Source organism: Notothenia rossii (assembly GCF_949606895.1).
Source record: "Notothenia rossii genome assembly, chromosome: 1".
In the NCBI taxonomy this organism is placed as follows: domain Eukaryota; kingdom Metazoa; phylum Chordata; class Actinopteri; order Perciformes; family Nototheniidae; genus Notothenia; species Notothenia rossii.
Window position 1 is genome coordinate 80,281,112 of NC_136912.1, and position 15,667 is coordinate 80,296,778.

Sequence of the window (15,667 nt, forward strand, 5' to 3'; positions counted from 1 at the left end):
ATGTTATATACTCAGGGTGGCTCATGTTTTTGGGGGGTCAGGGGAGCATGGTATTACATCTGTCAGGGGTAAAGGTTACATTCTCAGTGTTTGCAGCTATGGAACTATAAGGAATGCCGATATTACTATAATCTGCGACATTTAGTTCTACCAAAAAAGGCCACTGACATTTAATGGACTTCAATAAAACAAGCCTACTGGAAAAGTTAATTGTTGCATGGCTTGTAGCTGCTGTAAAACATTAGTTTAACTGTGTGAGTGTGTGAAAAACAACACTAAATTGCATGTTTTTCTGTATTTTAAATACCCCCAAATTACGTGTTTGTTTGAGCTGAACCAGGGGCTGCAAATTGACTTCTGTGAGACTCTATACAACAGTGTAAATAGATTTTACGCTCATATGTTATAATGCTTTGGGTTTAATTTGTTACAATTGGTGTTGTCTTTTATGATAAAAACAAGGTTTTAAAGATTATACAACAGCTGTAATTCTTCTGCCCTGACAATACTCACGTCATCGTTATGGTTATTTCTTGAGGCAGTAGTACCAACAGATGGATTTGCATTCACACATCTATTTCTTGCGATGTCCATGCATGACTGAGACAGAGAGAATGTGACAAACATGATTGGGAAAATATAAACACAAGTTTATAAAACAGCATTTTTAAAGTCATCCCTAACTGGTAGACATGACCAGCAGGTGTGGGCGCAGATTGCGCAATCACACTTTTTTCCACTTATAGTAATCAACATTATGAATCCATCTGAACCCACCCAAAATTATTTTAACCAAGCTTTGCTGTAAATATCTACTTCATTGCTATCATGACAACCAAGCATTGTGAGAAGATCCTGTTTTTATGCACACATGATCTATCATTGGGTTGTTGGGTATTTTTTCTGAGGGACTTTCACACCTTCGCCCACCTGAATGTCCTTTCAGGATGCTGCTATAGATATCCACAGCGAGGAGGAGAAGGCAACGACGAGATGCAGCAGAAAAGAGACAGAGTCAGGAAGCAGAGAGAGCTTAGAGAGAAACAGTGAAGACACCAAATGTGGAACAATAATCCAGCTGCTAGTGAGTTTATCAAGAGCGAGAGAATGTGCGTGAGTAGTGAAAAGAGGGAATAATGACAGGGGAAGAGCAAGGGAAATGAGCTCCCTACCTGCAAGTGCATCAAAGCCTTGTCATGTCATATACTCACCGCTCACACACCCACTCAGCACCTCAATGCCTCAACCTAATGAGCCAAGTGCCGCTCAATGGCTGCTGTATACACCAGCACCCTCACGCAGCCATTATGAGGCTGTGTTACAGACAATTTATAGCCCCGTACATCACTGCTTCTATTTCCATTCGCTGTTGACACAGCCTGCACCCTTCACACTGTCATGTTACCTGCTCACTGACTTTCTCCATGGACAAATCTTTACTCATCCCACAGCATGACATTGGATGAGTGGTTTCTATCCATTCCACCCGACATTTACAAGAGTGACCACTTGAGTAGATTGGTAGTTTAAAGGGAGCTGATACCGTTAGCTTGTTAAAACAATCTCCAAGTGACATGTTTGTGGCAGGCAATGTTTGTGAGTAATGACAGCATCTCATTTTTCTATTTCTGCTCCCACCGATGCAATAGAAAAATTCCAATTCTTTCCCGGTGCATTCACTCCTGTGTGAGGATCTGTTCATTATTCAGATAATGTAACCAGATCGGGTTTTAATGCCAGGTGTTTTCAGATGTTGTTTCATTGTACCAATAAATTATTCCCTTTTCAATCTTTGTGTTTGACAGGTTCAATATAAACTTGTCTTGCATAGTTATTTATGCATTGCGAGCTTGACAACAATTGTTTGAAAAAAAGAGCATCGCACAGATCAATGTGGTTCTACAGATGTCATAATATTGGTTACCAAATAGAAAAGGTTTTAAGACACCAAACAAAAAAATGTCATGTATGCATGTTATTATGTAATATGTGTTTCTAGTAAACAATACCAGTCTTATTAAAACACAAGTGAAATTAAGGATACATAAAGACCTTGCTCTCACTAAATGCAATAAGTTCCAGAGAGGGAGTGGTTTTAAAGTATTTGGCAGTGTTTGCTATTTTCTGCAGTGTGAAACTGATCATAATGGTTGAGTTTAGGTAACGTCAAAAAGTGTGTTTGTTTGACCAATACACCGTCACTCTGTCAACAGACTTTTGCAGGATTACTAATACTAGGTCTGTTACTCTGAGTATCTAATATTGATAGCATGGGTTTATCTTGGATATACCATGCAGCCTGGTGCCTGCATTGATGTCAATAACCCACAATCCTCTAGCCAAGCATTGTATTCGAAGCCCTATGAGACCAGGCTGCACTGTCAATCCAAAGGCACTATTTTCCCTTCCTACTCACAGCCAATATTTTTCAAAGGAACTGAAAAACTGTTATTATAATTTCAGATATTACAGTCAGAGACATCTTGGCCACTCTAATAATCTAACACCTTGTGCAAAGAACTGTGAAATTCTCATTATCCTTTTTTGTTATTCCTTTTAAATGGCTAAATTAGCCTGATAGTTTGTTGGATAACAAAGCTTAGTGTATCTGGGTCAGGAGCTACTGAAAATGTTAATGATCATCCATTTAAATGTTTTAACTTGTACAGGCAAGTTCTCTTTGCTATGTGTCTGCTCTTGTCACTGACAATTATCAAGTATACAGGTGTGATTATGACCCCCTGTTCCTAAGGGTACCATTTGTATTACAGGTAAATTAAGTGGTAAACACAAAAAGTCAAAACAATATGAATGGAAATCGAATTTTGCTCAGAGCTTTGAAAAGGCTGCGACTTCAATGTTGTTTTTAATCCCGTCATATTTTCAGCTCTCCATCTCTCTCTGGATGCTTTCAAAACACTCTTGTTTACGACTGGTTTGCATCAAAGCTTCCCAAACTTTCGCTGCACAGCAGAACTACAGTAATGATGGATTAAGTGAAAATGGTTGAAACAATATGCTCAGTCTCATTATGTGCACTGTCACTCATTGGCTCATGTTTATTATGCAATGTGTAAGCTTCCGTTCAGCGAATTTCAGAAGTGTTATCTTCAACTCAGCGATGCAGAGTTCTCCAAAGTTCTAATGCCAGGCTGTATTTTCCAAATGTCTGTAACTTAGACACTCTTAGTTTATTTTAAATATTAGGTGTTGACATTATTACAAACCCTGAAACAGTCTTGAACTTTAGAGCAGGAGAAAAGAAACCGTGGTAAATTGGACATTATTTATTTGATCCCAGATGCAAGTATCAAGTACTGGAAATTATACATTCATTTGCATTCAATTCATTCATTCTTTCTTAGTACTTTTCAATGATGCTTTATAACTGATTTAGATGGTTCCCTCAGTTAATCTGGTTGTCTAATCAAGGGCCATTCAGACAACTGGAAAGTGCAGATGCCATTTGGAGGACACTTTATCCAAAGCAACGCGCAGTAAGAGAAGTGCCTCTTCAGTGTGGTGACCTGCGGGGAATCGAGCCACTAACTCTTTGTAAGTAATCACTAAGCTGCACAGAAGGCGGATTACTTACTGTGGACAACATGCATATCTGAAACACAACTGTATACAGCTGTCATGTTCACACTTGACTAAAAACGACATCTTTCTTGTTTATTATCTTCAGAAAAAACATGTTTCTGTTCAATGATGTGTAGGATTGTTGAAAGGTGCTATATAAATACATTTGCCTTGCCTAGGAAACTGGATGCTTACAAAGAGAGAACATAGGACACTTATCACGGTTAGAACAAGTCATCTATACTTCATTTAGCTTTTTTATTTAATATTATAACATTCATGTTTTATCTTTACAGATAAAACATAAAAACTATAATTACAAGATCATGAAAGCCAACTTTTTGATCAATTTGTTGATTGTAAAATATGAGACATGTTTTATTGCAGACAGTGCACACCAAATATAACATAATTCAATATAGTACATTTATGGAAACCTTTACTGTTAAGCTGATAATCGTGAGCACATTCAGTAGACAGGCATCAGCAGATACAATATATATACAATTGGCCTGCAACTTGGCTCTACTTTGGTACAATTAATTCCACTGTAGTGCATTATCTTTATCCCTAATCTGACTCAAAGCTCTTTAAGCGTATCATGTAGATTAAATAACACTTCTACAATCACCAATCAACGAATGGCTTCGTCCGACTTTTCTTCCAGCCAGTGGCCCTTGATTGCCCGTGCTCAGTATGAGGCGACTACTTTTTCTCTAATTAAACCACTCATCCAGCCACTCTGACTGGCATGGCTTTCCCACACACAGATGAACCTATTAAGGGAGAAAGAAGAGGAGTTAGAGAAATGCAGGTCAACTGAGGAGGTCAAAGTTAGAGAAGAACAACAAGGGGGGATCATTGGAACGGAAGTAGGTGATGAATGAAAAAGAAAGGGGAGAGATGTTGTGATTAAATCAAAGACAAGGAGCAGTCTCTTGTTTTTAAAGCAAATTGACCAGCTCCCTTATCTTTATTTAAACATTAAGGCAGCAGAGAGTCATTTTAATCTGGAAACAGGATGATATATCAGCCCCAAAGGTGTCATACTTTATCATAACAAATGACAATATCAGGGAGTTGTTTTATGTTGATACTAGTGTTCTTTTTCTCTCTCTGATAGATCTATTTCATTTAATTCAATGCCATGGGGTTGGACAAGGACAGGAATGCATGCTGTAGTCGAGAGTATGTGATAGCCATTTTAGATTGATAAGTTAATTGCCTCATGCCAAAATACAAATAAAATAATGCTGCTCCTCTCACTCAGCCATAAAGTGAGAAAGACTTGTATTAAAAGCCAGTGGATTTCGTTGCTATTGCCTTTTTCATAGTTAATGTAACCCTGATACATAATGTGCCTCCTGCACGCCTCCAGGACCCTGAGGCGGGCAGGGAAGATAGTGGCCGACCCCTCCCACCCCGCACACAAACTATTCACCCCCCTCCTCTCTGGCAGGAGGCTGCGCTCCATCAGGACCAAAACCTCTCGCCACCTGAACAGTTTCTTCCCCTCCGCTATCGGCCTCTTAAACAAGGCCGGTACAATAAAAGGCCACTCTGAAACATGCATTTTTGCTTTATTGGGGGGGTCTGGGGGGGGTCCGAAAACCAGTCAGTATCTGGTGTGAGGGTTAGGGTTAGGGTTAGGGTTAGGGTTAGGGTTAGGGTTAGGGTAATGTTTTGAATCGAGTGGCCTGTGTTCAATGTCCATAACATACCCCTGCCCATACCATAACCCCACCACCACCATGGGCCACTCGATTCACAACATTACCCTAACCCTAACCCTAACCCTGATCCTAACCCTCACACCAGATACTGACTGGTTTTCGGACCCCCCCAGACCCCCCCAATAAAGCAAAAATGCACGTTTCAGAGTGGCCTTTTATTGTGGCCAGCTTAAGGCACACCTGTGCAATAATCATGCTGTCTAATCAGCATCTTGATATGCCACACCTGTGAGGTGGGATGGATTATCTCGGCAAAGGAGAAGTGCTCACTATCACAGATTTTTTCAGATTTGTGAACAATATTTGAGTTATTTTGTGAATGTAGAAAATGTTTTAGATCTTTGAGTTCATCTCATGAAAAATGGGAGCAAAAACAAAAGTGTTGCGTTTATATATTTGTTCAATGTATTAATACATTTTATATAAAACAATATATTTTTGAGTGTGCTGTATCTGTCGAAAACTGCTAGCTACTGTCTGCTGTATGCACCTCTTACGAAATGAACTATAAATGAACTATAGTATTAATATAACATACTGTAAGAGTTGTATAGTGTCCTATAGTAAGTTTGTAGTGTTCTGTAGTATTTTTCACCTGCTATCATATTACAATAGTTTTGTCTGTAGTGCCATTTTATTAGCTATAGTAGCCCTATAATATTTCACTAGTAATACTATGTATCTTTGTAGTATTACTATATTATTTTAAATAGTATAACTATAGTATAATATATAGTGTTTCTGTAGTTATTTTTTGAACACACTATAGAACACTCATAGTAATATCATGATATTGTCATAGTGAATGCATATTATTACTATAGTGTTTGTAAAAGCATTTACACTCCTATAATTAATTAATTACATAAATAACAACATATTAAGCTTATTATGGAGTCACATTTGGGTCAATGACCCAATCAATATATGTTTCTCACACTTTGGGGCGGAGCCACTGGACTTTGATTGACAGCTGCCAGGAAGCCCAGAGTGGCCAGGTTTGATAAATGCCTGAACTATCAATTAATTTGATATAAAAAAATGACACATTAATTACAAACACTTTACAAACACTATCAATCAATCAATCAATGTTTATTTATATAGCCCAATATCACAAATGTTAGTGGACTTCACAGTTTGTACAGAATATCAGTATGACAATACGACACCCTCTGTCCTTAGACCCTCACATCGTACAAGGAAAAACTTCCAGAGAAAACCCACAGTTTAACACTAATAATATGCATTCATTCTGACAATATCATACTATTACTATAGGAGTGTTCTATAGTGTGTTAAAAACTATAAACACTATATATTATACTCTAGTAGTACTATTTAAAATAATATAGTCTTAATACGGAAACACCAACAAAAAAAACTATAGTAGTACTTCTACAAACATTATAATAATAATATGCATTCACTATGACAGTATCATGATATTACTAGGAGTGGTCTATAGTGTGTTTAAAAAACAACAATGAAACATTATATATATTATACTATAGTTATACTATTTAAAATAATATAGGAATACTACAAAGATCCATACATAGTAGATACTAGATACATAGTATTACTAGTGAAATATTATAGGGTTAGTAGGCTATAGCTAATAAAATGGCACTACAGAAAAAAACTATAGTAATACGATAACAGGTGAAAAATACTACAGAACACTAGAAACTTACTATAGGACACCATACAACTCTTACAGTATACTATAGTAATACTATAGTTCATTTATAGTTCATTTCGTAAGAGGTGCATACAGCAGACAGTAGCTAGCAGTTTTCGACCGATACAGCCCACTAAAAAATATATTGTTTTATTTAAAATTATTTTTTATATATATATATATATATATATTAGCTGTACACTTTACGAATATAATGTTTTTTTATGGGCATCTTTACCATTCAATCTCGTCCAACTGATATTGCTGCTATCACTCCTCGGCTCTTGGTAGTTCAGGCATTTATCAGACCTGGCAACTCCAGGTTTCCTGGCAGCTGTCAATCAAAGTCCAGTGGCTCCGCCCCAAGGTGTGAGAAACTTTTCACGCAAGCGCAGACAGACTCCACGAGGGAGTGAGGCTGACACTCCCGCGAGCGAGCAAGAGGGCTATGGAAAGCCAAAAGTGCCATAATACGGGGGTGAAAAAACGCGCGAACATACGGGGAGGTCCGTTTTTTCGCGCGAAAAAACGCGCGAACATACGGGGAGGTCCGTTTTTTCGCGCGAAAAAACGGGCCAATATACGTGCGAATGTTCGCGCGGTTTTTTATATGATAATGAGCCCCTCCTTCTGATTTCCTTAGCCAATAAGTTCAAAGTGTCTGTAACCAATCAGTGAAGGGTAAAGCCAGACCAAAACAATCTGTAGATGAAAAGTTCCTGACATGGTGAGGCTGTGCTGTAAATTGTGCATTATTCCAGATTCAGGGGACTAATTATTAATTTGCCTTTGAATATAATAAATATATCAATCAATATATCAATATAACCTGCCTTCATTGTTTTTTTTAAATAAAATGGCATTACCCTTTTCCTTAAACCTCTGGAGTGTGAAGTGAAGGTATTTTCTCAATTTTTAGATGTCTCCTTAAATCCACTTTTAAATGTACTTCTTATAACATGGCATGGTGTTACATGTCAAAATGTTCAGTAGTCTCTGGTGTTGCTAGAAATGCAAATTCACTCACCTTAGAGCACTGTCTTATGAGAAACCTAGCTTAGAAATCCGATTTTTGGAAAACTTCAAAACTGTTGTGAAACACATATGTACTCATGTCATCCATTCTTTTTGGTGTTTCAGATTTTGTTCACCAAAGTCTTTGGTTCACAAAAGTAGTGAAATATATCAATTACACTATAAGCCTATATAAAAGTGTTGTTCATGTCTAAAATGAAAATGTGTAAATTATCATTTAGAGTAAAATATTTCCATCCCTCTACTTTCACCACAGAAAAGTTACATCAGGACTGAATAATGACTTCATATTCCATACCAAGGTTTATGTGATGTGTACAAATACAAATTCAGCATTTCAACTTTATTTTTCAACCAACTATTTATGTTAACATATGAAACTGTAAAATCTCAATATTTCCAATATCAGAACTTTTTCAACCAACTATTCATTATAAATGTAAAGACAGGGGGTCTTTGTCCATGGTCTTTGTCTGTCTTCCAAGACAGTGGGTCTGGCTGCTGTGTAGGTGGGGCTGATGGTGCATGGCCTGCTGGTGGCTGTGTCGGAGGGAGGTAGGTGGGATTGTCCCGGGTTGATGCTGGGATTGTCCCGGGTTGATGCTGGTGGCTGGATGGGAGGTACGTGTGCTAGGCGAGACTTCTTTGCTGGCTGGGTTGATCGTGATGGCTGTGGTGGAGACCTTTGTATCGAGGTGTATCTTAATCTTGTGGCAGGCACAGATGGAGGTGGAGGCCGCTGTAGGGATGCTGGTCCTCTGGTCCTCGGGTCCTTGGTGGTGATGGCTGTGGTGGACGCCTTTGTACCGAGGTGTATCTTAATCTTGTGGCAGGCACAGATGGAGGTGGAGGCCGCTGTAGGGATGCTGGTCCTCTGGTCATTGGTGGTGATGGCTGTGGTGGAGGTCTTTGAGCCACGGTAGATTTTGACCTGGGGGCCGGCACAGATGAAGGTTCTGGCTGCTGGATAAACGCCGCCTCTGGGCCACTAGGCCCAGGCAGCTGTGAAATCTGAAGGAAAAAAAACATACCTTTACATTTAGCAAATCAAAATAACTGTATGACGTATTTTTCTCTAATCAAAAATGGAAATAAATCCACATGCCATATTATGACTTTTATGAAGGATTAAAGCCTTCTTCATTTCCAGTATATAATACAGTGATAACACACACAACCCGGTTGACTGTACTCACTTTAACCTGGCTCTGTTGTACACTGATAGGCACAATATTAGCATAGCATTAGCGCGCTATTAGAATTTCAATAATATGAACAATTATGAACTCAGACCAGCATTTCACATATTTATACAAGCAGAATACACTTGAAATGTAAGCCAAACTACTGCACGGGAGTCATACACCTAGTAACATAGAAGAACAAAGAAGCTAGCGGACGCCATTAGCCACTGTAGTGGAGCCGAACTAGCTGACAGAATGACATTAAACTACACATAAAGAACAGTTTCAAACACACTTCTTAGATCGAAATATGACATAATCTTTGTACACACTACTAACCTGTTGAACAGGAGAAATGAATGAAGCAGAGGGAACGTTGTTGCCGTTCCAGCCAGAATGCCAAGTCTGCGGCAGACACATAATAACAATACTTACTTTACGGCATGCGCTCAGCAACACATTCCCTTTTACGGCATGCCCACTGAGGCCTTTCCGTGTCCTATACTGCCCTCTGCTGTTTGTAATGATATACAATATTTAACATAAACATGCCTTCGAGAGTATAACTTAATTTATACAAGACAATATACATTGAAAATGTGCCCACATATTTATGCGGTTATCTGAATCATATTTCTACCCCTTATATTAGAAAATATATGATTAAATATCTAAAATATGCGCACTTCGACGCTGCGTGGGTGGACTCCAGTTATATCTTTCAAACTAAATCTATCCACTATCTGCTTGTAGACTAACGGTCAAAGGGTCTAATATCCGGGAGGGCCGGGCTCGAGTCTCGGAAAGGAAACGTTTTTTTGTGTTATCTCTTTTCATTCACTTACAATCTTTGTATAAATGCAAAGTATTCCAAGGTCTGCTTCACCTTAATTGTCCCAACTGCTTGGCAACAGCTGTCTGTTCTCCAGTTGTTTAAGGTGGTAGCCTGTCGCCTGCGTTCATGTTTCAAATAAATGGGAATTGATCAGCCTCAGATGTATTAATTTATAAAAAAAAAAAAAATTGAATTCGAATGTTTCTCTTCAGTGCAATTGCAATTGCACATTGCATCATTTTTGTGTTCTTTGTTCTGTTTTAGAAAGGAAGGATTGTTTACTTTTTTCGTTGTCTACAAAACCGGAAAAACAACATAATTGTGCTTTTCCAGACACTGAAGAAAGAAAAATACCATGAATTTTCGGTATCAGGGCTGTTAGGGAAAAGATCAGGCAATATATCTTGAGAGAAAACGTATCTTTTGATCCCGTTTGAATTGTGCCACGAATTACACTTATGATGTTTGTCATCTTAAACAATCACTTCCATGTCAAAAAACTCAGTTTGTCGTAAAACTGTTGAAATATAAGACTATGAAAAATACGCAACTAGAAAGAAGTGAAATGTGCCAACGTGACGGCCGTCTTGGTGTGTGGTGCGCGACGGGAGATGTAGGTCATTGACTGGTTTCAGGCAAAAAAAAAGTGTTACTTCACAGTTTTACGACACATTTCAATTTTTTTGACTTGCAAAATTATCTTTTAAATTGACAAAAATCATATGTGTAATTTGTGGTTCAATTCAAACGGGATCGAAAGATAATCTTTCTCTCTCCATTGACTTCAATACATACCTTTTCCGAAATAAGGTCCCATGGAGCTCAACCGGAAAGGGAGGGACTTCGCCTCTCTATAAGCATGCAGCAGCAGTAGCAGCAGCCGGAAAAATGTCCACGAGAAACTTCATCTTGCGTTGCAAAAGGACAATAAATGACTGCACAAGACTTCTCCAAACAGATGATGCCGGTCATGCCGTGTTACAATCCACAGTAACGAGGTAAGGGCCAAGCCTATCGCTACTACCAACACAAAGGAATGTAGTTTGTTTTTGCATGTAACGTAAACTGAGGTTGTGTGAGATCTTTCACACTTACAAATTCTGTCTTCTCCCCTATTTCACCAAACCGTTTACTGGCAGGTTAGAAACCATGGAAAGGAGCCTCGAGTGGTCACGGGGCAGGCTAATTAACGTCCCTACAGCTGATCTTTTACTTCAGGACCTTCGGGAATATATACTTGAAGTCCGGAGATCTTGGCCTACCACACCCGCACAACAAGGTAGGTCGATGTGATAATTGTTCACTTTAGCATAGGCTTTCGTTGATAAACCAGTGCTAGTATTGTTGAGTACTAAGTGTCCAACAGGCCAATACATTTTAAAGTAATTATTTGTTTTAAATATGGGTAATACCAATATAAACACCTTTTTTAATCTGTATTTGCCAGCTATTAATTACAACATTCTGGTGAGACGCTCTGAGTCTCGAGTTGTCCACTTAAAACTGTACTCCAAATTCCACCTTTATATCCTGCCACAGTAGAGGAGACGCTATTCCCCCTCCCCCGTCGAGGGCAGTCTGGCCATCTGTAGTACACCACGTATCATCAAACGTGTGAATGAGGACATTGAAAGGGTGCCAGAGGGGGAGTCTCTGTCTTCAGGGTTGGAAGACACAGACTGCAACTATGTATCTCTATGCCCATACACATTTATGCTTTTGTTCTTACTGTATACTACAACTATAGTGTATTGCATGTCCACTGGTTTAATGCCAAACTGCATTTCATTTTTTTTTAAAGTATCTTTAGGCTGGGCAATGACAATAAAATAGACGCATTGTGTGCGTTTCTGGCACAACGGCATAAATGCGTTGCTTTTACAACAATGACAATAAATGTAATCTAATGTTTTGCTGTTGTTGCAGGTCATTCTGGCTACCACGCCCCACTCATTTTGTTGGGTGGTCGAGGTCCCCCACAATTCAGCATTTCCAGAGAGCAAATCTCTTTTTTGAGGAGCTGTGGTTTTACAGCAACAAAGATGGCACAGATATTAAAAGTATCTCTGCGCACAGTGAGACGGCGATTGAGGTATGTAGCAATGTCTTCAACATTGGAAGTGCCATCTTGTCTCAATTTATTGTAAACATCCCAAGGAGGGGTTGTAGCCATGTTACACTATGCATGTTGTAAAGTAAATCTGAATACCGTAGGTCTCATATATTTAAAACATGTTTATTTTTCAGGCAGTTCCACATGCTGCGCTCTGGGACATACTCCACCATCTCAGATGCTACACTAGACGACCTCATCAAGGAGATAGTGGCTGGGAATAACCAGATTGGCCCTGAATCTGTCAGGGCACAGCTGCAGGCCCAGCAGATGTGGATACAGAGACGCAGAGTGCGGGACAGCATGAGGCGGATAGACCCAGAAGCAGCTTCACTGGACATGTCCTCTCAAGCTGCAGAAGACAACTCCAAAACAGTGGAGGATCTGCAGAAGCAACTGCAGGAGTTAAGAGTCCAGCGAGAGTTTTGCTAACAGAGGTTTGCTGGCTCCGACGACAACATCCGATTCTATACAAGGTAATGTTTTGGCTAAATTCTATCCAAGTTTTTGAGATGGGTTAGCTTATAAAGAATCCTGTTTACCTGCCGTGTGACCGCTGACTATATGCATGCAGTGTTGGAATAAGTACTCAACTTAACTGAAGTATAAGTACAAATACTATGGTTTTAAAATACTCCTGAACTGAACATGTAGAATCATAAATCCTGTGTTTTCATATATAAAAAGTAACTAGAAACTATGAAGGTTAACTAAATGTGGTGGAGTAAAACATATTAATACTAACAACATACTGATAATATTTTACTACAAGTGGAAATCTTCAAAACCTTACCAAAGTAAAAGTATGTCAATATCCACTGCGTTTCCCCCAGTTGCACACGTAAGAATGAAGAGTAAACGTAGTCATTGTGTGTAAAATGTTCCCTGTATGTTTTAGATTATTATTACTGCTGCTAATGTAGTTGCTACATTTTACTGCTGTAGATTACTATACCTGCACCTAGTGCCTTCTTACTCAGTCTATTTGAATTGTAATGTATTATAGCAAACAAGAGGAAAGCATTAGCCCATTTGTTACAGTTAACACGATTGTATTTACTGTCAATTAATGACTGACATGTGTCTTTTGTGTACAGATTCCCGAGCTATAACCACCTGATGGCCTTCTGGTTTTTAATTGAGCCTTCAATTCATTAAATGGTTTGTGTTACTAGAGCGATATCAACTGCCAAGAGTAATGAAGAAGTGGTTACACACGCACGTCCATCAACGGTAGGTTACGTTTCTTTTAACACACAATCTAAACACAAACTGAAGGGAAAATGTCTCTCCGACATTTCATTGCTTTTGTGTAGGCTAAAAGGCTAAAGTACTCAATCCTTTTTGAATACATCAGAGAACTAAAACAACTTAATGTTTTTCCCATAGTGTGCTACACTCATGACATTAATATAGTAACCTTTTTTTGTTTTTATCTTCCAGAGACAGCTGCTTCAGCCAATTGACGAGTTCTTCCTTTTTCTATGCTTCCTGTCGGTGGGTTTGAAAGAGAGGGACCTTGCAAACCGCTTCAACGTACACCAGTCCTCTGTGAGCCGCATCATTGCAACATGGACAAGTTTTCTTACAACTTTATTGGGGTCACAGTGCATCTGGCTTACACCTGCAGAAGTTCAAGCCCACCTCCCAGAGGCATTCAAAGATTTCCCAGACACACAGGTGATCCTGGATTGCACAGAGCTGAGGTGTCAAACACCATCCTCACTCCTCCTCCAAAGTGAAATGTATTCTACATAGAAATCTCACTGCACCATGAAAGCCCTGGTTGGCATAGCCCCACATGGTGCAGTGACATTTGTTTCCAGTCTGTATGGTGGTTCTGTCAGCGACAAGGAGATTTTCAAACAATCTGGAATAGCTGCGTTGTTGACTGAAAACATAGCAGTGATGGTAGATAAGAGCTTCCTGATCAGCGATTGCTGCAAATGCAAGGTGTACTGCCCACCTTTTCTGTCAAAGCAGAAGCAAATGCCAGCCTATGAGGTGAGGGAGACACAGGCCATTGCCAGACTGAGGGTTCATGTAGAGCGTGTCATTAGGAGGATAAAAGAGAACAAACTTTTTGATGGTGAATCCCACATAGGTATTGTTTGTATTCTTATCGATAGTCATGAACTTTCTCTTGTGACAAAATAGACTCTCCGTTAGTAAACGTTTACTCTGTGTAAAAGTGATTTCTGTGTGTAAAAGTGAGGTAACATGTGTAGATGAATAACATCAACTTGTATTCGTCCCACACATACACACCTATAGATGTAGTTATATTTGTGTCTGTGACTTTATATTGAATGGGAAATAACTGGAAAATACCTGTGTAAGAGAGAGACTCCTGTCCCGCCTCTCCATTTTATTTTTAGTTGTGCATTGTTATTTGTGCTTTAGAAACATTCCACTTGAACTTTATTTGAATGAACTTAGTAGTAATTATTGTCCTATATTTCTTTCAGATTTCACAGCTGCCTGGGCCTAGGAGAAAGAACCTCCATCTGTGCCTGCACCAAGGTCAAGATCTACCGTTGCTCAAGGGCCTTCACCAGAGCCATCACCACCGAGGACCAAAGGACCAGCATCACTACAGCGGCCTCCATCTGTCCCTGCCACAAGATCAAGATACACCTCGGTACAAAGGCCTCCACCACAGCCATCGCGATCAACCCAGCCAGCAAAGAAGTCTCGCCTAGCAGACGTACCTCCAATCCAGCCACCAGCATCAACCCGGGACAATCCCACCTACCTCCCTCCGACACAGCCACCAGCAGGCCATGCACCATCAGCCCCACCTACACAGCAGCCAGACCCACTGTCTTGGAAGACAGACAAAGACCATGGACAAAGACCCCCTGTCTTTACATTTATAATGAATAGTTGGTTGAAAAAGTTCTGATATTGGAAATATTGAGATTTTACAGTTTCATATGTTAACATAAATAGTTGGTTGAAAAATAAAGTTGAAATGCTGAATTTGTATTTGTACACATCACATAAACCTTGGTATGGAATATGAAGTCATTATTCAGTCCTGATGTAACTTTTCTGCGGTGAAAGTAGAGGGATGGAAATATTTTACTCTAAATTATAATTTACACATTTTCATTTTAGACATGAACAACACTTTTATATAGGCTTATAGTGTAATTGATATATTTCACTACTTTTGTGAACCAAAGACTTTGGTGAACAAAATCTGAAACACCAAAAAAAATGGATGACATGAGTACATATGTGTTTCACAACAGTTTTGAAGTTTTCCAAAAATCGGATTTCTAAGCTAGGTTTCTCATAAGACAGTGCTCTAAGGTGAGTGAATTTGCATTTCTAGCAACACCAGAGACTACTGAACATTTTGACATGTAACACCATGCCATGTTATAAGAAGTACATTTAAAAGTGGATTTAAGGAGACATCTAAAAATTGAGAAAATACCTTCACTTCACACTCCAGAGGTTTAAGGAAAAGGGTAATGCCATTTTATTTAAAAA

At 39.1% G+C, this 15,667-nt stretch overlaps 1 protein-coding gene across 7 annotated transcripts; it reads left to right on the plus strand.

Moving 5' to 3' along the window:
* Positions 1 to 10,496: 10,496 nt before the first annotated feature.
* On the plus strand, positions 10,497 to 15,188 carry LOC307025798 (uncharacterized protein). Of its 7 annotated transcripts, none has more exons than XR_013804277.1 (7): positions 10,497 to 11,051; positions 11,193 to 11,332; positions 11,980 to 12,145; positions 12,301 to 12,642; positions 13,264 to 13,399; positions 13,610 to 13,717; positions 14,635 to 15,186. XR_013804277.1 is itself a non-coding variant. In XM_079660680.1 (5 exons), the coding sequence occupies exons 1-4, from the start codon at positions 10,942 to 10,944 to the stop codon at positions 12,596 to 12,598; spliced, it is 714 nt and encodes a 237-aa protein (XP_079516806.1). In that variant the 5' UTR covers positions 10,497 to 10,941; the 3' UTR covers positions 12,599 to 12,642; positions 13,264 to 15,188. The 7 variants fall into 7 exon arrangements, 1 of the variants encoding a protein (XP_079516806.1); XR_013804278.1 differs by having other exon boundaries at positions 13,610 to 13,663; XR_013804280.1 differs by having other exon boundaries at positions 13,610 to 13,846; positions 14,635 to 15,185.
* The last annotated feature ends 479 nt before the right edge of the window (positions 15,189 to 15,667 follow it).